The sequence below is a fragment of the Mus musculus genome, chromosome 1 (assembly GCF_000001635.26).
Source record: "Mus musculus strain C57BL/6J chromosome 1, GRCm38.p6 C57BL/6J".
Classification (NCBI taxonomy): Eukaryota; Metazoa; Chordata; class Mammalia; order Rodentia; family Muridae; genus Mus; species Mus musculus.
Window position 1 is genome coordinate 171,628,719 of NC_000067.6, and position 27,466 is coordinate 171,656,184.

General features: G+C 44.5%; 1 protein-coding gene and 1 non-coding gene across 10 annotated transcripts; both read right to left on the bottom strand.

Moving 5' to 3' along the window:
* Nucleotides 1-3,684: 3,684 nt before the first annotated feature.
* On the bottom strand, nucleotides 3,685-24,319 carry Slamf7 (SLAM family member 7). Of its 9 annotated transcripts, none has more exons than NM_144539.5 (8): nucleotides 23,939-24,319; nucleotides 20,155-20,281; nucleotides 12,238-12,549; nucleotides 10,278-10,550; nucleotides 9,945-10,067; nucleotides 8,579-8,682; nucleotides 7,594-7,656; nucleotides 3,685-6,278 (listed from the first exon to the last, which is right to left on the bottom strand). In NM_144539.5, exons 2-8 carry the CDS (start codon nucleotides 20,207-20,209, stop codon nucleotides 6,207-6,209), a joined length of 1,002 nt encoding a protein of 333 aa, NP_653122.2. In that variant the 5' UTR covers nucleotides 20,210-20,281; nucleotides 23,939-24,319; the 3' UTR covers nucleotides 3,685-6,206. The 9 variants fall into 9 exon arrangements, with proteins under 9 accessions (NP_653122.2, XP_011237178.1, XP_030099119.1 ...); XM_011238876.3 differs by having other exon boundaries at nucleotides 3,686-6,278; nucleotides 20,155-20,324; nucleotides 23,939-24,243; XM_030243259.1 differs by lacking the exon at nucleotides 8,579-8,682 and having other exon boundaries at nucleotides 3,686-6,278; nucleotides 23,939-24,240.
* Nucleotides 13,122-13,182, bottom strand: Mir7683 (microRNA 7683). The gene has a single exon (NR_106151.1). It is a non-coding gene; the product is annotated as a microRNA 7683 (primary transcript).
* Nucleotides 24,320-27,466: the final 3,147 nt, after the last annotated feature.

A 27,466-nucleotide genomic window follows, 5' to 3' on the forward strand; every position in this document is an offset into this window, starting at 1 on the left:
TGGAAGTTGTGATGTGTCATGGTGTGTCGCACAGTGTATCCTTTTGCCTCAAACATGTTCATTATAAGTCACTGGTCTGGTTCAAGGACTTTGTTTCTGCTGCACTATCAATACTGGATCCTTACTGGGACTCTTTGATAACCTGGTTGTTGCCTTGTGTCATGGAGATCCTGTAGCTTTGGATCTGCAGGACTGGCCCCTTCACCTCTTCCAGAAGTTCACAGACCAAGTAGATGTTGTGGTGGGCCAGATCAGTCGTTATTGGAGATCCTCTGAATATTCCCTTACCCTAGGAAAGCCCCCTGTCATAGGTGACTACAGCACCGGATGCCTCTCATTCTTAGCAGTCATGACTTCAGTCATGTTATTTGAATGGTAGTGTCTACCTTGGCCTCTCTCACTCTAGTATAAGCACCCAGAAGGCACTGACCTCTGTTCTGTGCTCTATTTTGAACAGTGCCTGGCATTAGTTGCACTCAGTAGTGCTGTTGGACAGATGTGTGACGTGTGTGTGTGTGTGAGTGCATGAGCAGGCGCCTTTCTGAAATGGTACATAAAATGTTGCTCCCCCTTCTTTCTCTTAATTAGGTTTCTCCGTCTGAGAACTCATTTCTCACATTTCACAAGTCCTCCACCACGCAGGTTGGAGGGCTGTATGTGGTGGGCCTGGGAGGTGGTGTGACTTTTCACACTGACAAGCTGGTGGTTTCCTTTGCCTACAGGTCGAGCTCAAGAGGAAGGAACCTTTTGCAGCTAATATCGTGAAATATTGAGTTCATAGATTTCAGGCCCCATTTAATTCAAGGGTGGGGTGGTGGTGATGGAGATGAGAGTGTGATGATAGTCCTAATTATTTACTATGTGAGTTAGTTCCCAGAGAAGAGGAGACGGCAAGTGTTGGAGTCAAAGCCCAGGCTCTCTTTGTCTGCCCATAACCCACCACAGATTCAAGCCACAGGCTCTGACAGAAATTAATCTTTTCCTGTGATCACTGTGGGAGGGTCTTCCTCTATTCTCCCATAGAGGGGCATTTTCCACCTTCCGAAACCACAGTTTTAGTAGGTGGGTTTCAGATTTCCCCTTCACCTCCTCTTAGCAGACGCCAGCTCTTTTGCTCTCACCACAAATCTATTTAAAATGTCTTCCATTCTGCTATACAGTGAACATTTTCTTAAATTGAAAAGCATTTGGAAAATGAACACACACACACACATACACACACACACACACACGTACACACACGTACACACACGTAAGAGACAAACTTGTACTCTCTCCAGCAACCAGTCTTAATAGTTTTGATGTATTTTCTTTCATTTGTTTCATACACATAGATTTATTTTAAATATACTTCATATTAACTGAAGGGCAGAGAAGAGAATTGGCTTCTCTCCCTCTTCCTCTCCTTTTTATTTATTTAGGAACAGTGTCTCATCTATCTCACCAGCCCACTCCCCCCCCCTCGGCTTGTTAACACAGGAGTCTTGAGTTTCTGACCTTTTTGCCAACACCTGTGGAGTGCAGCCATTACAGCCACACACGACGACACTCAGTTCACACCGTGCTTGGGCTGCTTGGGTTTCTTGCAAGGCATGTCTTTCAGTGCAGTGGTACTCATGGAGCGCATTCAGTTCTGCGTGTTACCTTTTCCACTTGTGATGCCATGACATTTTCTAGCTTTACACAAATGTATGACGTGTCCTTCCCTCCCTCCCTCCCTCCCTCCCTCCCTCCCTCTCTTCTTTCTTCCTTCCTTTCTTTCTTTCTTTTTTTTTAGACAGGGTTTCTCTGTGTAGTTCTGGCTGTCCTGGAACTCACTCTGTAGACCAGACTTGAACTCAGAAATCTGCCTGCCTCTGCCTCCCAAGTGCTGGGATTAAAGGTGTGTGCCACCACCACCTGGCTTTTTTTTTTTTTAAAGATAAGGTCTTATATAGTCTAGATGGACCTCAAATAATTCTAGATGGACCTAGATGGTCCTTCTGGCTAAGATTATAAGCAAGTTCTACCATAAATTAATTTTAATTTTCACAAAAAGTAAATGCATAAAACCAACAATTAATAATAATAATAATAATAATAATATTGACAGCGTCTTCCTATACAGTCCATGCTGACCTCAAATTTGTGGCTCGCCTTTCAGTGCTGGGATTATAGGCATAGATCCCCCACACCTGACTATAGAACCTGTGTTTAAAAAATTTAGCTTAATTACATTATTTTATGTGTATAGACATTTTATTGGTATGTATATGTATGTACCGTGTACATGCCTGGTGCCCATGGAAACCAAAGGAGGGCACCAGATGCCCTGGAACTGGAGTTACAGATGGTTGTGAGCCACCTCCTCAGTGCTGGGGATTAAGCCTGAGTCCTTTGGAAAACCAGCCAGTCCTTTTAACTGCTGAGCTGCCTCTCTGGCACTCTGCCCTGCATTCTTAAAGCCTGTGCTCTTAAAGCCTGCGCTCACGTAACCCTCATTTCCCACCTCACTTTTAGGCAGTCTCCAGAGTGTGTCTACTGCAAATAGCAACACAACACATGTTTTCTGTATGCGAATTCTGCAGTGCCTTTAAAATGATCAATACAGAGGACGTGGGTCATGGAGATAAAACTACAGACTAAACTACAGATAAAACTCACAACCACCTGGACCAATGTGAAGCCCTGGCTTCTTCCGGCCATACTGTAAATAGTTCTCTTCAGATGCTGCTCTGCGCCTTACCTCTCACCTTTGAGAGAATTTCAGGGAACCCTTCCTTAATACGTACTGATTTTATTTAAATAATATTTTATTTATTCATAAAAGTAAAGTAATAAACACAGTAATTAGCACACAGTGCTTAGTAGCATTCACAACTGTGCCTTGGACAGATGCCTAGGCAGCTCTGGGCAAAGCCTAGCTCAGCTCTTTGTGGTTATGACAGAGTTGCCACGTGTTGGGGAATACATCCTATTTTTAGCTTTCACTTCCCCTCCCATCAGCTCAAGACAGCATCTTGGCTTCTTCTCTTTTAAACATAGATTTGTCTCCTTGATTTCATATCCCTCAACCCTGGAACCTTAGTTCCCTTTCAGCATTCTCATGAAGACATGTAGTTCTTGTTCTGGGAGCACATCAAATACACACACACACACACACACACACACACACACACACACACACACACACACACACACCCTTACTCTACCTGTTCCCATGTCTCTTCCATGACACTAGAAAAAGAAAATAAGATTTTTTGGGGGAGGATATATGTCTGTTTTACCTAGAAGACTAACCTAGTAGAGGTTCTCAATAAAGACTCATTGGGAACAAACAAACAAACAAACAAACACAACTGTAAAGGTTTTCAAGCCATCAAACCCCAGACTCTATCTGTGATGCTAGGTCTTAGACTAGATCAAAAATTTGTATGCAGGCTATTTCTCTATTTTTAAAGATGGACTCCTCTGTAGGCTCAGGGCGTACACGGTTCCCTTGGAGCATGTAGGTATAGTTGAAGTCCAGATGAGGGGTCCTTGTCCTCCATCATCTGCTTTAAAGGACCTCAAATGGTACCAGACAAACATAGGTGTATGTTTGGATTTTCTGTCCTTGTGCATTTTGGCCATTGGTACCTACATACCCTTCTGGGACTCCGTAGTTAGTATTTCTGTGGCGCCCTATAAAGTGGTTCATGAGATATCAAGCAAGAGTGAGTGTATTGCAACAATCCATGAAAGTGTAACACAGCACCTGGCTCATAGCTGCTGGTTCCATTAATAAATTAATAGACTTATTTGGAGCAATTTCAGGCATCTCCCAGTCATTTTCTCTGGGCTAACTGACAGATTCAGTCACACTGGCAGAAAGGAATACAGATTCTGGGTTTGAGGAGAGTTCTCAGCAATTGGACGATGAACCTCAGAGTCCAAAGAGGCTGAGAATAGCTTATTCTGGAAGGAAGTGGTATCAGCTACCACACTGCCAAAATCCTGGCAGGAGCAACTTACAGGGGAAGGGCCTGCTTTCGATTTTGAGTTCTAGAGGTTATAATCCATTGTCATCAGAGGCATGGCGGCTTTAGGGGCTTGGCCTGTGTTGGAGGGAGTTTGCAATGTCTGCTTCTTCATAACATGGTGGACAGGATTCTGCCTGAGGTGGAGCAGAAGGCTTGCCCAGAGCCAGGAGTGACTGTCACTTTCTAGGCCTGCCTCCTGGAGACTCACCGTCTGCAGACAGACTCTATCTTCTATAGGGTCTACAGCACCCTTAAATAACACCAAGTGTTGAACCACACAAGCCCGCAACCTTGAATCTTTTCGACTCAATCCATAACACTCCCGTCTTGGCTCACAGGTCTTGGCTCAATATGCCTACGGTCATCACACAATGCAAAACACATTCCATCTAACTTCAAGAGTCCCTAGCCATAACAGTTCAATGTCCAATGTCTTTTATGAGATGTAAGGCAAAGTCCTAGTTGTGAGCTCTTAAAAAATAGAAAACTCACATACTTTCAATGCACAATGGCAGAGGAAACATTCACATTCCAAAAGGGAGGGATGGGGCGTGGCAAAGAAAGAGCCAAAGATAGGAGAAAACTCAGCAGAGAGGTATAAGCCTTGAAGCTCCGTATCTGGCATCTTGGGTACATGGTATCATCATGTATGTTCCAATGGGTTTGAGGAGGCCTGTTTCCATGACCTTCCAACCAAAACCACACGTGGCCTCTTTCTCGGGTGTTTTCAGTGCCTGAAAATTTTCTTAGTAGATGCTTTATGTTCTGGGCAGCTCCAGCATCCTTTATGTTTTAGGCAGCTCCAGCATCCTGGAGTCTAAACTGCAAGTTAGGCTTTGCCTTCATAGTTTTATGCAGGCTTACAAGGCAGGTCCATTCAGAAAGCCCAACCTCGATACACGTTGCCTGGTTTTCCTCCCCTGGAACCTTAGTGCAAGCTTCAGTGGCTCCCCAGAGTTTACATTCTGCACGTGTGGACATTGCTGAGTTCTGCTGTCACTCCAGGATGGAGCCATACCTGCTTGGGTCAGGGCTCCAGCAGCCTCTGAGAACCGTGAGAACCCAGAGAAACACTTCCACAGTCTGATGTGCGATGTGGGACACTCTGTGTTCAGGCATTCTTTCTTTTAAATGAAAGCTTTTTTGAATAGGGTTTTTGAAAGACAGGGTTTAGCTCTCAGTGTCCCCTTTCTCTTGTCCTAGGGCACAGTCTGGGCTCATCCCTTTAACCATTACAGTCGAAGCTGAAAAACCCATTTGAAAACCCTTCATGCTGTCTATCAACCTGCATGCTTTTCCCATCTTCCTGTTCCTTTTCTTTGTTTTGAGTTCTGCTGAGGTTTGGTCTGTTGCTATGTATTGTAATACTTGTCACTGGTCCCCAAGGTCTGGTTGCCCTCTGGGACTAGAGAATCCTCACCTACACAAAGTGATACCATGTTTCCCTGCTCCTTAATTTAAAACTACTGGGTGAATAAAGATGTCGGCAGCCTATAGCAGGGCAGAAGAGAGGGAGGTGAGGTTTTGGTTCCCAGGCTTGGGATCTGAGGCAGGAGGTTCATGAGGAGAGACGGTGGAGAGAGAAGACACCATTGTGTTGGGGAATCATGAAAATATGGCCATAAGGGCTGGGCCAATTGGAGTAAGAGCAGCCTAGATGGAACATGGCAAATTATATCTTGGGGTTATTGATAGGGAAGTAGGCAAAAATAGCTTAGAGGGTAGATATCTGCCCAGCTCTAGTCTATAAAGGCTTATAATAAATATAAAAGGTTATGTGTCTTTTATCTGGGAACTGAATGATTGAGATTATTTACATACAGCTATAAATGTGAATAAAAACAGCGAACATGGCTGTGCCACAGCCAAATGCTGTGCTTTGTCAAAAATTTCTTCATCAGACAAATTAGTCCACTGTCTATGAGCACAGCCTCATTCATCATTACCGGAGACAGGATGGGCATAGAGAGATTCTTAGTCAGAATGTCTGAATGGGCTGTATCCCAGTCCCCAAGAGTCATTGTACCCTGAAAGCCCTTGAGCCTGAACTTCTCTGTCTGGATGCAAACATGTGGGTCTGGCGGGGAGACATTTACATTCAGTCTTTGACAGAAGTTTTCATTTCTGCTCAGAATGGTGAGGTTTTGTTTGTTTTGCAGTTTTGTTTTGTTTTGTTTTTTTCTGGAGAGGACGGAGTGCTGTCATCTAGATAACATTTTCAAAGCTTAATGACCTTGGCACGAGTGGCTTTGCAGGCAGGGAGCTGGGACTCTTTACCTGCAGGCAGACATGGAGAAAAACACTGAACATGGGCAGAGTTCTGGATCCCTCACAGAAGACTGTTTTGGGATAATCCACCCGCCCACACAAGATATCAGCTGGCTATGAAGGTGTGTGCCCCCCCTTCCCCCATCCTCAACTGTCAATTGCTCTGCAGAGTGGTGCCAGACTGGCAGGATATGTAAATGTTTGCAGCTTCTTCACCTGCCCCCAAAGAGAGGCAAGCTGCTGTCAGGAGAGCGGAATATCTCCGACTATGCTAATAGCATTGTTGCTCTAGATACAAGCTGAGGAATAAAGAGCTGGAGGCTGGAGCTGGGGCAGAGGGATGGGAGCAGATCAGGAACAGGTCAGGGAAGTAGAGCGAAGTGAGAAAGAGAGAGTCACATGGAAGGTGGGTTGATCTGATGGGCTAACTGAGGAACTGCCCCAGCAAACAGGCTAACAGCCTTATACTATGCAGATGTATTTATTATTAAACCCCAAGTGGGACCCCAAAAGCCCACCCTGTCACCTGTGATAACCGTTTCATCCCAGACACTCTTTCTAAAGGTGCCCAACCCATAGCTCCTCCATGCAAGGGCCTCCTGTTTACTTTTACCTTAGAGAGATTATTCTCCAAGTGAAATGTTTTTTGTTTTTTGTTTTTTTATCTTTCTCCATCCTTAGCAAACCATGCAGTCTTAGAGTTAATTCACAAGTGTGCCACTAAGGAAATCATCTCCAGCATCATTATCGTTTTGATTGTTTTGGAGAGGAAAGGAAAACAGAGAAGAAGGCATTGTTCCTGCGGAGCACAAGCTGTGGACATCTCACCACATCTGCGGCTTAAGGGGGAGGCTACAAAGCAGATGTTCTACAGCAAGCAAATCTCCCTCCTCAGGTTACCAGCGGCTCAGGAGTGTTGGGAGTTGCCACAAAGGGAGTCGCCATCCATGACATAGCACAAGTTCTTTTCCTCATCCATGACCTTAGACAGAACCCTTCTGATTTTCTTTATCATTCCAATCTAGAATCCCTTCCCTACTCTGTTTTTATCTTTTGCCTATATTTTTGGGCAGCCTCAAACAAAGTCACGAAAAACTATCCTGAAGACATGCTCAAAGCTCAATGGCCATACGTCTGGCATCACAGGTCTGGCATCACAGGCAGGGAGCGAGAACTCTCCAGATGAAGGCAGACTCGAGGAGCCAGCGGGGGTCTGTTTTAATCCCCCCCCCCCAGATCCCTCGGTCTAAGAAATCTGAGCCCGAGCATGATCCAGGGAAAGGGGTTGGCAAGTAAGATGATGCTCAGCTGGACAGCTTCTTACCACTTTGGGGATCTGCACAGTGGAATAAAATGTGTTTGGTGCATCTTCTTCTGGTCTTCTTTTCTATTAACAAACACAAAACAGTCATGTAGACAAGACCAGGGAGACAACCCAAAGAAAGCAAAGTATAGGAAAGACAAGGTGGAGAGAAGAAAAAGAAGGTTCTAGAATAGGTGAGGGCAGTAGAAGTTCTCTTGTTTCATTTCTGCTATAAAGATGTATGTTAATCACTTTTAAAGAGTACCATTGCTTTTTATTCATATATTTGCTCAATTTGCTCTACTGTATTATTTTCTGTATTATGTTTCAATGGATTTCAAAATATGTTGTGATATGTCTCATGAACTGCGAGAGTCCTAAGGCGGCTAAAGGCTGACGTGGAATTATAGTGCTAGTGTTGCAAATGGACTCTATCCAATAATTGAAGGGCTCCTGGAGAAAGAGTAAGGATGCCCAGTGAACTGAAAATGGAGCATCACGGAGGACAAAAACATTATCAGAGATAAACATCCTGAGTTAGTTTAAGTCTGTTCCGGCCATGCAGAGCAGCCTTGCAGTCCCTCCAGGATGTAACCTGAACAAGATAAGAGGGAGTGGGTGACAGAGAGACAAGCTGTGACTTCAGAAATTGACTAGGCTACACACCAGGCCCACCTTCCACCTCCCACCTCCTGTGAGGAATTAAAGACTGCCATCATAAACTGTGAAAAGGAAAAGGTGACTCATGTAACTGCTCACATAAGTGTTACAGGTTTGGGTCAGAGTCAGGTGTTCTAAAGGCTGCAACTTCTGTGTAGACAAGAATTAAGGTGTGTGTGGGGGGGGAGGGGAGGCAGGCTGACTGAAGGTTTAGGACTATGCATCTTAATCCCCTTCTGCTCTCCACGCTATCTGAGCCTGTAGGGAGAAGTCTCAAGCGAAGCAGGGAAGGCCTTAGAGAGGTCGAACTCGTCACAGAAAAAAAAAAAATTGGACAAGGACTCACTTCCGTGTAAGGGATTGTGTCATAGTCTGCGTTCTCCTCTAAGTGAGGGCACAAGTCGGGCATTTCCTGGTGCCTGTCCACTCTCTTCTTGTCTTCCTCACATCCTGAAACCAGGTTGAGAGAATCAAAGGCCGCCTCTCTTACCACCATCTCCCCTGGCCCTGGATGGTCCTACTCACAGGGTGCCTAACCATCCTACTCATTGTGAAATGGCAATGCTTTTAAGAACAGGGCACTTCCAGTGGTAAGATGCAGGAAGTCCTCGACAAAACAGGCCAAGTTAGTCATTGTGTCATGTCACTTCTTGACCTCGAGATCCAGGTAGCCAAAGTGGGAAGCAGAGGAGGTCAGGAATGCTCTAGAATGTCTCTGACAGAGGAAGATGACCTATCTCCAAGTCTGCATTTGTACTTCACTGTTGCTGCGCTGTTTCTCTCTAGTCCACCCTCCACTCTCCCGTGGAGAGTACCAGTGCGGAGGGAAGAAATAAACGAGGGCGTTGGGACACAGTGTGGGGGCACACTGTAGAGAGTTAGAAGAAGGTGTATCCAAGAGGAATATGTCTAGCCTGAGGTGAAGAGATAGGGGGTCTTGGTGCTGATTGAGTAGAGAAGACAGGCTGGTTGGAGCACTGGCAGGGATGGGGACAGAAAGGGCTGGGAGACCATTGTCTGCCAGGCAGGAACAGAATGAGAATCAGCCATGTAGGTAGGATCTGTGTCATCAGAAAGGCCACATCTCTATGTCCTTCTGAGAAAAGGACAGGAGGGGACACCTTCTCTCCTTCAGGAGAGAAGGCAAGGAATGTCCTCTCTAGTTTGGAGCTAAGGCATACAGCTGACTGTGCTCTTCTTTTTGTGTATGTGTACATGTATGTGTGTGTTCATATTCATGTGTGCATGTGTGTGTGTGCACGCGCGGGTATGAGTGCATGTGCACTGTTGGAAGGCCAGAGGTCAACCTTGGGTGTTGCTCCTCAAGCATGGTCCACCTTGTTTTATAAGACAGGTTCTCTTGCTCACTTGACCTAACTAGTTAGGCTAGGACAGTTGGCCAGTTAGCTCCAGGGATGCACCTATGTCTACCTCCCCAGTGCTGGGATTATTAGTGCATTCTGCCACATCGGAATTTTTTTTCTTTAAGGTGAGTTCTGGGATTTGAACTCAGGTCCTTACACATGTATGGCAAGCACTTTATTGAATGAGCTATCTTTCCAGCCATTGACTCTGCACTTCTTAAGGGAAGAGACCACTCCCTCTTATCTTTATATTTAATACTAAATTAACACTAAATCTCATATGTAGATATATTGCTTGAAGGATAAAAGGGAGAAAAATATATGAAGACAAAAGAATTCATGTTTTACCTTTTCCTTTCTTTATCCACATAGTATGAAAAATAGTCAGCAAGACAGCAAATAGGATGAGCACTGCTGAGAAGCACAGGATGTATAGGATGCCCCTGAGTGAAGTTAGATCCGTGGCAGCATCTTTAAAGGGAAAATGAGTAGAGGCATGAGGAGGGTGGCTGTGTGTGTGGTGGAGCTAACTAGGGAAGAGGATCTAACTTCCACTTTCCTCCCACCCTGGTAGTTTCTCAGAAGCCTTTAGTTGACACAGCCTGTTTCCATAGGAACTGGGAGCTAAAGAAGGCTATCATTTCTTCAACCAGAGGCTCCTAGAAAAGAGGAGACTGTCACCTTCACAGAGCTTCTGGGGAAAGACGGGGGTTGAGAAACTGTTGCTGACTGGATTCCTGGCCATGCATGTTAAGGCCTGGTCTTTCTCTCCTGATCTCCAGGCGATGGAGAGGGTGGCACCATCATGAAACTGATTGTCCCCCTGCCCCACAGCTTTCCAGCTGTAGGTTACATTCTCCCCGTCCTGATCCGTGGAACATGTCAGATTGATTACGCAGGTGCCATTCTTGTTGCTTTGCCGATCTATGGTGACCTTGGGCCTTGACAAATGCTCTGTGAAAGAGAAGGAATAACAAAGGACTGAAGTTAGTACTGAACTCTGCGTTCTCAGAGTTGAGTTAACCTTCCACATCCAGGTCCTGAATCTCCCTGGGGAGTCCAAGAAGGGTAGGGAAGCAGCAAATCAGAGTAAAATGCCTTATTCTTTTGTTTCTTTGTTTTTGATTTGTTTTGTTTGTTTGTTTTCACGACGTGTGTGTGTGTGTGTGTGTGTGTGTGTGTGTGTGTGTGTGTGTGTGTAGTCCTATAGTCCTGGCTGTCCTGGAAGTGTATTGTCTAGACCAGGCTGGCCTCAAACTCACAGAGATCCACCTGCCTCTGCCTCCCTGAGTGCTAGGATGAAAGGCATGCATTCCCCCCACCCTTGCAAAATATTATTATCTTATTATTATGTGGGAAAGTCTGCTTGGCTCTTCTCTACATAGCAAGAGTAATACCAGCTATTACAGCAGAAATAACCAGGAACTGACATCCACTAAGCCTAGCTTCAGGGCAAGCACTGTACTTATTTGCATTTTAGATGTTGTCTGTCTTTACCCAGGGGCTTCTTATCACTTGTCACCTGATTTTCTTGAACACAATTTCCCTTCTCCTCTCCAGGAGAGAATAATACCAGAGTAACACTTTTCCCTACCATCTTGCTCCCATTCCTTTATGCTCGGAGGATCAGCAAACAATTTATTGGTGAGATCAGAGTGGCATCCATTGTCTACCCTAGAGCTTGGTCCATTAAATATTTTTGCTCCTTTTTCCTCTTCAACCCCCTCCCCCAGCTAGACTGCCTGCAGATTATCTACAGATTTCTGTTCGTTTCTACAGTGTCTCTATGGGCCATAAGCCCGGATTAAGGTGTATTGCCTACCTCCAGCAAGCAAATCTTGGGTTCCTTTTCTTAGTTTCCTGATACTGTAAGTCAGTGCGCAAGACATCTAACTCTTCTGGTAGATAGCTGAGTGATTGTTTTGTAAGTGTAAGTTCCCTGAGTGGTTGTACCTTCCTCCTTCCCTCCCTCTTCACCTTTCTCTTTCTGTTGCCCAGGCTAGCTTCTGAATCCTGAGTCCAAGCAGTTCTCCTGCCCCAACCTCCAGATTAGCTATAACTACAGGCATGAGCCAAAGTATCTGCATCTTACCTTATTTTTGTGTCTATTTCTCAATTGCTCAGAGTCTCTAGGGGAAGGCATATAGTAAATTTGTATCTAATAATCTTATTAAGGTAGGCATCATTATCTTCTTCCATATATGGAAACTAAGACTTAAAGAAAGCAACTTGGCTAAAGCCATGCACTTAGTAATTAGCCAACCCTTGACTTCTATCTCTGTGATAGCCACTTTGTTGCTGCTGTAGTTGAGACAGGGTTTCTCAATGTAGCTCTAGCTGTCCTGGAATTTAGAGCTCTGCCTGCCTCTGCCTCCTGAGTGCTGGGATTAAAGAGGCATGCCACCACCACCTGGCTGAAAGTCAGTTCTTGGGTTGAACATTGTCTACACTGCACAGCCTCTTATGGAATCTCAAAGTATGCAGAGGCCTTATGGGCCAGTTCTGTGTCATCCATTTGGGAGTCCTCTGCCCCGTGATCCTTGCTGTGTGATCACCCAATCTTGACTTGATTCTCTCTGGTTTCAGGATGCTCATTACATCTGTATGCCAGCCATCTACCATTAGAGGTGAGCCTGCTTACTGTAGACATGCAGCACATACTCCTGGATTAAGGAAGCCTGACTCGATGTACTGTAAATCTCTGCACGGTAGGCTCCAGAGTCATTCTTCTTCAATTGGCTGAGCTTCATGGAGTAGAGTCCATCTGGAAAGACTATCCTTTCTTTGTTACTACTTTGTGATGTAACGCCGTCTTTTTTTACCATGGCAAGAAAGAATGTGTTGAACGTCCATACAACATAGTCAACCTTTATTTCAGTGATATTCAGAGTGAATGTCACAGATCCATCAAGGGCACCGGCCACCTTCTTCAGAGTTCCAGAAGCTGCTGTGACTGCAAACACAGAAACCATAATGTCAGTTCTTGCCACAAATTACTTATGTCCTTTGGGACTTTGGAAAATCCTGAGAAATATCTAAGTTCAACGCAAGCAGAACCCCATCCACACAAAAGCATTGCGATCAGAACCTGCCAGGCTGATACTGCATCACAGTCTCAGACACCCCATCCCTCAAGCTCTTTGGTAATTTTGAAAGCCCAGCTCCATCCTTAACAGGTTCCTGTGTGGGAACAACAAAGGAAGCTTCTATCTGGGTCTCTTAGGACTGCAAAATTGCTCCAGAGACAGCTTTGCCTGAAGATGATAAGCTAGGCTGCCCAGCCTGGGGCCAGTGGTTCGCAAGCATGAATCAGGGCAATGGGAGGAAAACAGAATGTTTGTAGTAATAGCAATAGCTGACATGTTTTCGGGCGAGTTGTCTTCCTAGTTTATGATGTATTAGTGGACTCAGGGTCATCCCTGTAAAAAGTTTTCACCTACCTGCATTCTAACATGTTCATGTAGAAAGAAGGAAAACGGTGAGTCTGACTATTGTGGTGCTTACCCTGCACACGAGGGGAGTGTTGTTCCGTGTTCCACCTTTCCAGTGAGTTATGAGAATCCCAGTGGTCAGACGAAACACGGAAAGCTAGACTGCATTTACTCTGTGCCACCATCAAGTGCACAGGCACAGCTCAGGGGGTGAAAGAATATAGCGTAGGATGTGGACCTCAGCATGGATAAGAAACGAGGCAGGCTCAGGCTGACCAGTCGCCATGTAGTCAGGAACGAAGGGGGCCTGCAGGCCAAGGACAAGCCCAGGGTGGGAGGAGGGGTAGTGTGGGGAGGGGTTTCGGGTCAGCTCGTTAGCAATTGTCCTTAGCTTAGCAGTGATTGTCTGGGAGCATGGAGGGGCCTTCTGCTCTGCGGAGACTTAGACAGTGGGGCTCTGTAGAAGGCTTCCCCCTTGCTCTCTATAGTGGTTCTTGATGAGAAAGAGGATTTATGCTTATTTATACTGTTTATTGACTGTTCATCATGGAAAATGGGTATATACCACTTCCTCAGGGTAGACCAGAGATTAAATACCTTTTGCAGGAAGGAATGTCCTAGAAGGGAAGTTGATTGTTCTGATCTACATGACCGTTGGTCACAATCCTACGTAGGGAGATTGGCCATGTGTTCCAGGGTCAGGAATCTTGGTAGGGAGTAAGGAGACACCTTGTCCTCAAATGGGTGCTGGGGTCTGTGAACTTACTCAACCTTACCAAGTTTCCTGGCTCAGTCCACTGCCCCACGGGGGAGCACCACAAGCAGTGCTCCCTCCGCATGTTAGAGATTACAGTATGGCTTTCATTTCTCAAGAAAGTCTTGTTTCTGTTTCACCACAGTTAGCTCACCATGTAGAGCATGACTCTGAAGCAATTTTCCCTGGTTATGTGACTCCATCATGAGACAATGAACTCTTGGTGGAACTTCCAGAAGAAACTAAGTCTTTCCAGTGATGGTGACTGGGTGGTTGTGTGTAAAAGTTTAATGAACAAAATCTGGGGCTCACAAAAGTCCCTTCAATTGGGGCCAACAATTTAAAGCATGCCCTGTGACCTTCTTTAGCTGTTACAGTTGTTAGAAGAAGAACTTTTATACCTGCCTCTTATAGATCAAGACCTACTTACTCTCTTAATTACAGGCCTGGGTGGGGGAGGGGGGAATCTACAAACTTTTTGCTAAGATAATATTCAAAAGTACTTGCTTCTCTTCCTGGAGCACATTTCTATTTTCAAACATGTTCCCTTCTAATTTATCAGCCAGCGCACAGATATACTTTGGATTCCTCCAATATTTTCAAATGATCTAGTGAATAATATGAGTTTTTAGGATACTCCCTGCTTCCAGAACTGGAAGGCCAGGAGGTTTTAAGCTGCATTCACTTTAGTTAACTCAAGATATGTAAAAATAGTATGAGGAAAAGTTATAGATAAAAATCTTATTTATTCTGTTTCTTTTTAACCAATTGATGAGCTCATTTTTTTTTTTCATTTCAACAACAGAGACAGGAAGGGTAAATATTTTGAAGTCAGGTGAAGATTGGGTATCACTTGTGCCCCATGTGGGTCCAATTCCTGAACCTTCAAGTAACTTAATTTTCACACTAGTATTGGGGGAATATATTTGTGGTATACATTAATCTTTTTTGGAAGCAATAACAAAATATGCGAGGCCGAATAGTTTATAAGGGAAAGAGGTTTACTTAATTTACAGTTTGGGAGGTTGAAACTCTGAGTATGTACAATACCACGAGTGAAGCCTTTGATGAGGACTCTCTTGGTTGGGTCACAAGATGGCAGAGAAACAGAAAGAGAAGCAGTGTGGAAGAGGCCAAGAACAGAATGGTTTCATTATAACCAATCTGCTCTCAGGACACTTACTGCCAGGAGGCAGCGGTGATTCTCTCTCAGCCCGGTATCCTTGTCACCTTCTGGGAGGCCTCATCTGTTGAAGGTCTTATCACCTCTACTCCTCCACAGTGGTGACTTAGATGCTGGTATCAAGCCCATGGGCGGGGCAAACCACATTCAAGGCAGAGCAATGTGGTTAAGTGGCAGAGCTGTGACAAGGTGGCTTCAGTGTGTTAGTTAGCATGTGTGCAGGCACGTAAGCCAAGCGGAAGGCCTCTGTTCACTCTCTCACTGTGGGTCTCTATTTTCTCGGGATTAATGTCACCAGATGTGAGTAGTGTAGAGTACGTGTGAAAAAACAGCTGAGATTCACTGAGCCTTGTTGGAATAGAAGTGGAGAATGACATGGGGCAGAGTTCTCCTCTTCTTCTTTTTTCTTTCCTTTTTAAAAAGTAAGGTCTTATGTGGTACAAACAGGCTTCAAATTTGCTATACAATTAAGCGACCAATTATGGCCTTGAATTACTTTTTTTTTTAAATTAAAAAAATTTTTTTAGGTTTTTAAAATTTGATGTAGATGAGTGTTTTACCTGAATGTATGTATATCATGTGTGTGCCTGGTGCCTGCCAAAGTCAGAAGGGGGCATTATATCTTCTGGAAATGTTTATGAGCCACCATGAGGGTCCTGGGAATGAAACCCAAGTCCTCTGCAAGAGTGGTGAGTGCTCTCAACCATTGAGCCATCTCTCCAGCGCCGTGGCCTTAAACTCTTGATCCTCCTGCCCCCACCTCCCAAGATCGTTCTTCTATCTTAAGTGTATTTTCAGGATGGACAAAGAAGCTAACTGAGAAAAATCGCTCCCTGCCATTTCCCAAACAATGAACAAAGGGCAGGGCTGGTAAATTCCAACCAGTTTGTTTTTTTTATCCTTGTCGGCTGAGAAAAGGGATCTAGGAACCACAGACATTTAAAAATAATGTCCTAAAATGAACTGAAAGTGGGTTTTTGTTTTGGCGTTACCACGTCTAGGTATGACTACAGTTTGCCAATATCTAAGTAGATATGTTTGCTATGGCATTCTTTTTGATTATTTATTTACATGTCAAATGTTGCCCCCCTTCCTAGCCCCCCTGCAAACCCCATCCCATCCCCCACCCCCTTTGCCTCTAAGAGGGTACTATCCCCCCACCTCCACCCACTCCTGCCTCTCTCCTTTAGCATTCCCCTTTGATGGGGCATCAAGCCTCCACAGGGCCAAGCGCCTCCCCTCCCATTGATGCCATGGACCCACCCATATATACTCTTTGGTTGCTGGTTTATTCCCTGGGAGCTCTGAGGGGTCCAGTTAGTTGATATTGTTGTTCTTCCTGTGGGGTTGCAGTCCCCTTCAGCTCCTTCAGCCCTAGCTCTTCCATTGGGGTTCCTGGGCTCAGTCCAATGGTTGGCTGTGAGTGTCTGCATACAGGTGCTTGTATGCCTGGCCTTTTTTTAGCTAAAATTCAGAACTGAGGGTTTGGGCAAGATGGTCGTGATTCTTGCATTCACAAAGTTGTGAGAAACAGACAATTGAGCAACTACATGTGCTACGAGAAGGGAAGCAATGAGCACTGTGAGGAGGATCCCATGGGAGGGCTAGACCTAACCTGTGCAATCACAAGGCTCTAGAGACTAGACTCACAAGCACTCCCAACCTTTGGACACAGCACCGTGACTCTCTTCTGAAAAATTGGCCCTTGAGAACTGCAAAGTGAAGCTACTAATCAGGTCACACAATGTTGTAAGTACGTTTCCAGTTTTGTGCCGGTCCACGTTTTCTTGGCTGGGCATGTTTGTTAGACGAGTATGGCCATTAGTACCTTCTGAAGACCTGGGTCCCGGAGACTAACCAATCTCCCTCAGATGTCATGTTCCCATATGACATATAAGAGAAAAGGGTGTAGCTTGTTTTCTCTGTGTCCACTTCATCTCTCTCTTGTTACCCAGTAGCCAAGAGGTTTAAGTCTGACAGCGCTCAGCTTAAGGGATTGCCTTAGAGTTGTCACGTGACTTAGAATGGTCCTATCTGAGATAAGCCTAGGACAAGATAATGATATAAAGCTATAGGAAAATACAAAACCCACTGGACAAGTGATCCTTGTGTGTGTGTGTGTGTGTGTGTGTGTGTATGTGTGTGTGTACATGAATGCATGATATGTGTGTTGTGGAAGCCAGAAAAGAACTCTGGAGTCAGATGTCTCCTTTCACATTTATGTGGGTTGTGGGACTTGAATTCAGGTTGTCAGACTTGGGTGGTAAGTGTCTTTACCTGACAAGCCCCTTGGTTCATTTCTTTTCTTATTTTATTTTTATTTTATGTTCACTGCTGTTTTGCCTACTTGTATATCTGTGTGAAGGCATCAAAACCTCTGGAAGTGGAGTTACATACAGATGTGAGCTGGCATGTGGTTGCTAGGAATTGAACCTGGGTCCTCTGGAAGAGCAGCCAGCGCTCTTAACCCCTGAGCCATCTCTCCAGCCCTTGGTTTACTTTCTTTTAATTTCATGCTATTTTTGTGCTTCAGCTTCTCTGTCTATCTGAAATAAATCTCACTGAAAACCTTGTTCAAAGCCATACCTCTGGAATACCTTGACATAAGTCTTCCTTCATTTTCATCTTAACTTGTCATTTATAAACAAGGATACTAGGGCTGAGTGACTTTTCCAAGGCCACCAAAATGGCAGAGGTGTAGCTCAGTGGTAGAATTCCTGGTGGATGCCCATTAGGCCCAGGGTTTGACTCTCAGTTTGAGAGATGGGGTGCTGAGATCCTTCATCTCAGAGGCCTGTATTTTGATTTTTTTTTCACTTACTATTTTGAGTTTCAGTTCTCCAAAACCTTATAGGAAGCAAACTACCTCATGTCCTAGGAATTCGGGGAAGTTGGAGAGTGAATGTGGATCTGAAAATGTTTTGACAAATACAGAGCAGCCTGACAGCAAGTGGGGAGGCAGGAGCCAAGGGCAGAGGGTGCTTTGAGAAGGCTTTCAGTATGTCTACTTTCACATTTGCAACGTGTGAGAGAAGTAGTCCCCCAAACAGGAACGGACAACTTCTTAGTGAGCCAGAGCCTTGAGCACCACAGCAGTCCACCTGTAGAGGTGGATGGTGCTGGACCAGGAGACCATCTGTCTGCCTCTGCCTTTGTCTCTCATGTGAACATCATCACCTCTGAGAAATACCCCAGAGCGGAATGACAGCTCCCTTTCATCTTGTCACTTCTCCCTCTTGTTACGTTCTCCCAGAAAGATCAAAGGTAACAAACAGTGGCTCCAAACTCAGAATGGAACCCCAGGAGGAAGACACAGGGGAGGGGACTTAGGGACCAGAGCTCAACTGCTTGCCAGCCCAGTCCTCAGAATTCTACAAGTGCACCACCACGTCAAAGCTTCCCTCCTCAAGGAAATCAAGAACAGAACATCTCAGAATGGGGAGGAATCTTCAGGTGGTAATAATTAGTCCAGTTCCATTCTATTGCTCTGACAGGGAGACTGGCATCTAGAGACTTAGGGTGACATGGGAGGCCAGGAACCAAGACGCTAAAGGCGAGATTTTCCCTATGCCTCTTGCTACAGTTAGGGTTTCAAGATCTCAGTCTTTCTGGGGAGCTCAGGGGGAGGTTTAAATCTGGCTTTGGGACTTTCTGACCTACAGAGAGGCTTCAACCACACATAGAACCACTTATGTATTTGTTTTTGTTTGTAAGTGAGAAGTATTACCCACATAGGAAAGAAAGTGGTTTGAAATGTATTGCCCTTTAGCTAACCTCTCCTTTTCTAACATCCCCTGAAAACTGCATTGTAAATGGGGTACATACAATGGAGCTCGCATATTTACCAATCCATCACACCCGTTGGCCAACAACAGCCTGCCTGCCTCATTCTGGTTGAGTCACTGTGCCTCTTGTTGGTCCTCCACTCCCTTCTCTGCACTGCTTCTGGTTCTTTGCAGTGGTCCTCCACATCACCCCCCCCCCACTCATCTTTGTTTTCCTTGAAACCATTGTATTTCCCAGTCATTATAAAACACTCAGAGGAACAGACTGCTGGACCCTTATCCTGATGAGAACATCAAGGCTGCGAGAGCTACCCCCCCCCCTTATAGACCATTGTGATACATTTATTTCAGGTGAGCACCTGGGCTTTGCAAAGCCCTGGCATGCCCTCCCCTACCTCCCCTGTAAGTTCTAATTCTGATCATCATTTCCGTTCAGGGAGAAATTTTAGAAACAAGACTGTTTTTTGGACAAGCTACATAGGCCAGGTGCTTCCTAACAATGCAAGCTTCGATGAATTCAAGGAGGAGCGTCAGTCTGTAGATTTGAATCAGAATGGTCTGCTATGGCGACCAAAGGATTGAAAATGCTATGTGGCTTGGGAGCAAGTTATTTCAGGTAGGCCTACCTACCTGACAGGTCCTGTGTGGGGAGAGAGAGAGACAGACAGACAGAGAGAGACAAAGAGAGAAGAAAAAGATAGACAGAGACACAGAGAAAGAGACAGAGACAGAGAGACAGACAGAGACAAACAGAGAGACACAGAGACACACAGAGAGAAACAGAGAGAGAGACACAGAGACACAGAGACAGACAGAGAGACAGAGAGAGACAGAGAAACAGCATACTTTCATAGCCATTACTCCTTGTGTGAGAGAACACTAAGCAAAGTCTTTCATGACGTCATGCCTATAACAGGGTCATCATGTCCCCCAGTCTTTTATCGGAGTAAACATAAAGTACCCATAATAAATTAGTTTTCTAAATAGAGGCAGATTGAGATGCTTGGGTTAAGAGAATAAATTCAAATAGTTCCTTCCATCGACCTTATTCTTATACATAATCATCAAATCTATTCAGAGACACTTAATTAAAGTACGTCTATGAACAACACACAGGTGTATAACTTTACTACTAAATTTATCCTCAAAAGGAGGGAAAGCGAAAAGACAGAGAGACTCTGAAGTCCAGGGAAGCATTCACATTCTCCACTTAACTCACAACAGATCAGGATCAGAACACAGATCTCCTGAAACCCAGCCCAGAACCTCTCAGTCACTCCTTCCCTGAGTGGTCAGAAGAGACTTAGTTCCAAGAGCTGTCTCTTATCTTCTCCATCCAGGTATCGGTGATTAGTTAAAAGGATGAGGAAATCAGGAGAACCCGGTAAGGTATGGTTAGACTCACCTGTTAGCTGACAGAGGACAGAGGTAAAGATGATGTACGTTGAGAAACGAGCCATAGCGTTTTCAGGTCGTCAGTCAGTAAAGATGAACAGAAAGCACTCTGGTAGTCTTAGCTCTCTTGTCCTCAGCTGGGATTAAGTAGGAGGAGTCTTACTTGTTACAATGAGTCATCTCACGTTTTTATGTCACGGTAATAAGATTTCCAAAAGGAAGGAAAGAATGACTGCTAAGACTTTTACTTTCTATTACAGATGAAGAATCACACACACTTTGTAGGATTTTTTTTTTAAGCAGAAGCGGTTTGCCTTCTTTACTTTTTACCTGTTACTTCTAGACTCAGAAACAGGAAATAGGTTAGATGGGGGCAGGGAGGGCAGAAGGGAGAAAATAATATTTAATATGCTTTTCTAAATGCCAGGTGTTGTGCTGAGTGTATATATTTACATTGTTTTATTTATTCTTCACATGAACTCTATGAATGAAATTCTACTCTACATCCTATTTTCCAGTTGAGAACTTATAGCTTAGCGCCTGTGACAACAACATCTAAGGCTCCTTTTGGAGCTGGACAGATGGCTTAATGGTTAACAACACTTGTTAATGTTCCGGAGGACCTGAGTTCTGATCCCAGCACTGACATGGGGGGGATGCAGGGGCTCTGACACCTTCCTCTGCTCTCAGGGGGGCACTTGAGAACATGACACACTCACATACAGAGACATACATGTATATATAAATAACAATAAAAATAAATCTGAAGCAAGGTCTTCTAACCAAAAGAAACTCTTATGGGAATAAAAGGATAATTTATAGAGTGGGAGAAGATATTTGTAATGTTTACCTCCTAGGAGGGATATGAACACATATCTAAAGAAGTCCTCATACCAATAAAAATTAGGGAGATAAACCAGGACTGATGGATGGTCCATGACATTAATTTCAGTACTTGGGAGGCAGAGGGAGAAGGATCTGTGTGAGTTCGAGGCCAGCCTGATCTACATGGTCAATTTCAGACCAACCAGGACTATGTACTGAGACATTGTCTCCAAAACAATTTAGAAAGATAACTCAGTAGTCAAAAGACTCAAATACTTCATTAAGACTGGATCAAAAGGTTGATAGAGAAAAAAAACAAAAGAAATAATACAAATATGAATGCTTAAAAGCTCAACAGTGGCATTACTAGAAGTAAATTTAAAAAAAATCTAGTGTTTAAATAAAAGGAAAAATGTTAAAAACAAAAAGAATAATCAAACAGTAAATTGCGGACCTAAACCCAACTACACTGATGCTTACAGTAAGTAATCAAAAGGGAAGATTATTAAAAAGATTAAAAACAAAAACAACCCCCCCCCAAAAAAACAAGACCAAAGTATCTAGTTTACAAGAGCTACACCTTCAAGATCCAGGTGGGGCGCACAGGAAATCGAGAGGCTGGTGGGGGTGGGAGGAATGGGTGGCAGCTGACTGACAGGTGAGTGCAGTGATGCTCGCTGTGAATCCTGAGTGGATAAAGTCCAGCTCACTGGACTTCAGGAGAGAATCCTGGGAATGGAGTTGTAAAGGGAAGAACGGCAAATTCGAGCCCACATCCAGTTGTGCCGTAGAATGTGAACTTGGCTTACTTCTGCCCTTTTCCTTATGGTGTCTCAGGAGGCTGACCGGGGCACTAGGACACATGCCACAAAGGCGTTAGAGACCCGCTTCTATGGACATTCTGCCTCTTTTTCAGCATTCAGCAACCTCTATAATTACACCCCCTTTGCCATCCTCAGAGCTTTGAGATATATTGTCTTCATTTTTCACAATTTTTCACACGTTGGCAGGTGTTTTGTTTTGTTTTGTTTTGTTTTTGTATTGGGGCTGGATCATCTAAGTTAGGTTACTGGTTGAATTTTTTTTTTAAATTGGACTTTTCTTTTAAGAGGAATATTCAAAATGTTCAAAAGTGACGGGGTTGCACTAAGGTTGGGATTTTTGTTGTTGTTTGTTGTTTGTTTTTTGCTTTTCTGCTTGGCTGATGTTTGCAGTAGCATCAGGTTAGGCCCCCTCCTCCCCTGAAGAAGACTCTACCTGGGGAAAAAACATGACTGCTATCAAAGTGAAGACCCACAAGGAACGTATAGTAATGGCCATGTAACAAATGACCACCCTTTAATCGCTGCTCATTGTGAGGAGTAAACAAATATGAATAGATCAAATCACTAAGATAGGAATATCAATATCACTTGTGGGTAGGAATAGGAGGGACAAGAGCAGAGTGATTTGTGAGGGAACAATATGGACAGAGATGGGCATGGAGAACAAGGCAGTTTTGGCTAAGGGTAGAATGAAAGAGAGAGAGAGGTCAAGTAATACAATGAATCCTAGGTCTCAGAAGCCGAGGCCACGGAGACCCTGCAAACTGGGCTAACCTATGCTCGTTGGGAAGCCAATGGAAAGGAAATTGAGAATTAAAGAATAGAGAGAAGGAGGAGGGAAGAGAGTAAAACTGACAGTAAGTGCAAGAGAGAGCTCACAGTAGGACAGCACTGTCTGGTGAAGGGGGCATGGCTTGAGTGTGAATGAAGTCCAGCCCTTCTAGTCTCAAGTGTCTTGGTGGTCCTTCCTGCGGTCCCAAATGCCTGTTAACCCCTGAATGGTTCCTTGTGAGGCTGGGTCACACATGCTGGCCTCATCGTGGGAAGTGCCCCCTGGTGGGTCCTTTCCAGTTTTTGCTGGGTCACTTGGAACCTGGCTGGATCTTTGTCCCCCAAACTGCACAGGGTTCTGTCCAAGATTTCTTCCCTACAGTCTAAGGTATTTTGCTGATAGTCAGGTGGCGCTTGCTTCTATGTCCTAAAAATGAACTTTATGGCTGGTCTTAGACTCTCAAACTTCTGACTCAGTTGGAGTCTTTAGTTTTATTGGTATCTCTCTTTCTTCCCTCCCTTCGCCCCCCCCTTTTTTAATATCTCAATCACAAGTGTGATATGAAAGTAGAAGCTGGGAGACTGGGCTGGAATGGTCTAAATGGGGGTGGTGGGTATGGTGGTGGTGGTGGTGGAAGGGAGTGGCAGATGGGGGAAAACCAAAAGGAAAGATTGGAAACTTAGTATTTCATAAATGTATTTAAAATGTAATAATTAGAATTTAAACAAGGTTACCCTGTATGGGTGGCCAGAATTGAATGGAAATACCAATGTCAGGTGGACAACATCTTGCCAGTTGTCTGTCAGGGAGGTTCAGGGAGGCCCAGAGGCTCCCAAAACAGGACAGGCTATCACCACTGCTCTTGGTTGCCCACCAGAATTTGATGGTAAGACCCCATTGCTAAAGAGACCAAGCACATACTTTGGATACAGAACACAGAGAAATCAAGCTGGAACTGAACTGGAGGTCTCCTCCCTGCTGGCTAGCTTTCACAGCTCTGCAAGGCGCTATGCAGGCCGCTGGGGGAGAAGAGTCACGAATAGTCTTACCTTTGAAGGTACAATCCTGACCTACCTGACACCATGTCCCCATTGGTACCATAGTGGTGTGATTATGTCGGAATAGCCAGTTACTTTCTGATTGGATTTGAGGCCAGCCAGAAAGAACCCATGTTTGATACTATAAACTTAGTCCAGAACCTGTGGCTGGGTGCTTCAGGACCTCTCAGGGGGAACCCGTTACTGTTGCTTTGCTAAATGGACATACTGTTAAATTGCCTTCTAAGCACTCATGTTTATACCCACAAGTTAGCACTACTTTCAGCCTTGCTCAGAGATGCCACTGTGGGCAGTGGTTAGTTCAGAGACTCATACCTGGTCAAAGTCCGGAGAATCAGTGATGGAGTACTCAGCTTTAAGCAAGGCGTCTGTATCAGGGCTCAGGAAACACTGTGGAAGAAGGGGTGGAAAGAATGTAGGAGCTAGGAGACAAGGAGGTGTGCTGTGAAATGACATCTTCCCATCATGACACATTTCATGGTTTGCTGCAGAAGCTCTGCCAGGCTTGGGCCTTCAACATTTCATCATGGGTAGGAGTGAGGCTCATGGAGCCCTCCCCTCCCCAAGGGACTATTGGCAGTTAACGGTTTCTGGGGGAAGGAGTGTCGTGGTCTTTGATGTTGTTACCACCAACAAATAGCAGATGCTCTAATAACCGCCCACTAGTGCTCATGTAGGTAACCATAATTAGATTCTGTGGATCACACACACACACACACACACACACACGCCAAGCGATGTGAAGCCAGGTATGACTGTTAGGGAGCAGAGTCCAATCAGAGGAGGATGGATGGGAGAGTAACAGGTGTGAAAGTGACTAAAACTCACCATATTTGTGAGGAAACTGTCAACGAACAATCTCTTTAAAAAAAGAATAGAAAACAAAGATGCCCGTTACTGAGAGTATAGTGTAGGTTCTCCTGCTCTCTCGCTCTCTCTCTCTCTCTCTCTCTCTCTCTCTCTCTCTCTCTCTCTCTCTCCCTTCTCTCCTCTCTCTCTCTCTCTCTCCCTCCCTTCTCTCCTCTTTCTCTCCTCAAAGGCTCCATAAACCCTCCAGTCTATCTGGGACAGACTGGGATTTCCTCTGTTCAACTTTTATCAAAGTGGAGAGGTGTTTTTTGTTTTTTTGGTTTTTCGGTTTTTTTTTAACTATTTCCCACCTCTTCTGATGACTTTTACCAACTTTGCTCAGTGTATTTTCCAGAGATTCATCAGGTCACGCCTGTGTGTTATCTACCATCTTTCAAAAGCCTGCCTATATATCTTTCCAACATGGCTCATAGACAGTTATTTGTTCATCTTGACCTAGTTCAATTAAGAGCCAGAGGTGTATTTTTTTCTAAGTACATCCTATTAGCAAACATTTCCTTAGCAAAGCCAGGACAATAACCCACATCAGTGACAACAATTCCTGTCATACTATATCCTATCATAGACATTAATGAGTATTGCTTGCTTTTGTAACACATTATACAGATGTGGGCAATGATAGAAATAATAGTTATTAGAAAACATTGTAATTTTGATTCCTGAAATTCTTGCCAAACAGAATGGAGAGGTGGAAGAGCCTAATCATATAAATTGACCCAGAAGGGGTTTGGGTCACTCAGCTCATAGCTTTCCTTGTTCCTGTAAATGACCAGACCAAGATCTTTTGTGTAATATGGAGAGAATTATGAAAGGGAAAGAGGCCCAGATGAAGTCAAATTAGGTCACTGAAAAGTCCTGAGGTGTCCCCTAAGGATTCCGTGGACAGAGATTGAAAAAGAAAGAGTAAGAAAGGAAAACCTGGGGCTGGAGACATGGCTCATCGGTTAAGAGCACTGGCTGCTCTTCCAGAGGTCCTGAGTTCAATTCCCAGCAACCACATGGTGACTCACAACCATCTGTAATGAGTTCTGATGCTCTCTTCTGGTGCGGCTGAAGACAGCTATGGTGTACTCACATACATAAAATAAATAAATAAATCGAGAGAGAGCAGACAGAGAGAGAAGAGAGAGAGAGAGAGAGAGAGAGAGAGAGAGAGAGAGAGACCTGCCCTTGAGAACTAACCTCAAAACAGCAGTCCTGGCCAGCACTCTGTCTTCTCCGTAAGATCCTATTCTGTCGTATTCTCTTTCGTTCTTTGGCATGAATCTCTTACCCATAAAGAGTGAAACATTTCTAGACTAAGTCTTAAACTTAGCAATTTTGTTATCTCAGTAGCTTAGGCCGTCCTACTGGGTCCTTTGATGGGATATATTCAGTTTTCCACCTGTTTTTCCTGAGCTCAAAGCTTGCGTATGCAGCCATCCGTCAGCATCTGCATGGAGAGGTTTAGCAGGCATCTGAAGCTTCGAATGCACCACGTCAACTCTTGCTTTCTCACCTTGAGCCTCCTATTTCACCTGAAGCATCTTCTCCATCCCAGGAAATTGCTGTTAGAGTCACTCAGCTATTTAGGCCGGACACTTGTAGTTTTTCCTACGTCTACTCTGTCATGTCCCATATCCAACTGTCAGCACATTCCATGGACTCTATGATCTTGTTTGAATATGAGTAGTGTTCCACAAATTTCTGCATGTTAAAGTTTTTGTCCTCAGGGTGTTACTATTGGGTGAATGCTTCAGTAAGAACTAATGTTTTAGGGGATTCAAACACTTCAAAGAGGACTGCATGGCCCCAGTATCCTCACCTCCCTGTTCTTCCTGGCTCATGATTGTAAATAGTTCACTCCACCACACACTCTCTCCTGTTGCCATCTGGTGTCCTTCTGAGAGGCCCCAAACAAGGAGACCATCTAATCTTTTCTGGAGTCTCCAAACCCATGAACTAGATAAATCTTTTGCCACAGTGTCAATCACTTCAGGCATTTCATCACAGTAATGGAAAGTTGACTAATACATTCTACCGTGGGAAAAAAGACACCTGGACTGCAGTCATATTGTGTCACCTTCAACATATCCAACACTACCTAACTAGACTCTTTGTCTTGGCCCTCAAAGTCCATCAATAGGCTTCTAAAGTGGGACATTTAACTTCTCAGCCTCTGTTACTCCTCTTCTTGTTACTTGTCTCCCATATAGCTTAGAAGAAAATGTAGGTCCTTTCTAGAATCTCGAAGACCCTACATGATGGTTTGAGCTTCCATCCTAAAGTTGTCTCCCTGAGGCTCATTTTACACTTGTCTTTAGTGTGGTCAAGAACTCTTATAAGTACACCCTTACCTCAATCTTCTACATTAAAATAAAGTTCCCCCTTGTTCCTCAGATACCCATGTGGCTATCTCTTCTTCCCTTTCCCCCCTCTACAGAGTATCATTCCCGGATTTTTAAAAATTTAATTGATTTGACTACTTATATCCCAACCTTAGTTTTCCCTCGATCCTCTCCTCTTATCACCCTGCCCCCTTCCACCCTCCCATGCATGCCTCCTCCCTCATTCCCCAAATTTTTAAAAACTCTTCATCCCTCCCATTTGCCTGATTATTTTTGCCACAGAATCTACCATACTAAAATATAAAAAGAATCAAAGGAATCGCTTGCTTTGCCTGTTTCCAGGATCTTACAGCTACTGATTCAGAGTGTGCAGTAAGTTGGATGAATGAGTCCTGACCAACTGAGCAGGTGTGAATGACTTCTACTTGGACATAGAAGTTGGGAGCATGAAAGAGCAAGATTTCCAGGGCCCCAGGAGTCTGTCTTCTGTGAGTCTCATGGAGAAGAAAATGGAGGTGGGGTAGGGGGACTCAAAAATTTCAGAATTCTGGAAAAAAATGTTTTGAAGAAAGAGTAGAATGCTTGTCTATTTCGGGGTGGGGCTTGCGACACTCATAATGAGAAACCATGCTGCTTGTTTGAAACC

Coding starts and splice junctions, on each gene's coding strand:
- Slamf7 (XM_006497012.4), bottom strand. CDS start 20,209: ATGGCTCGTTTCTCAACGTACATCATCTTTACCTCTGTCCTCTGTCAG. Junction 12,550..20,154: donor TGTCCTCTGTCAGCTAACAG/GTGAGTCTAACC, acceptor CTGTGTTTGCAG/TCACAGCAGCTTCTGGAACT. Junction 10,551..12,237: donor GTATGTGCTGCATGTCTACA/GTAAGCAGGCTC, acceptor TCTCTTTCACAG/AGCATTTGTCAAGGCCCAAG.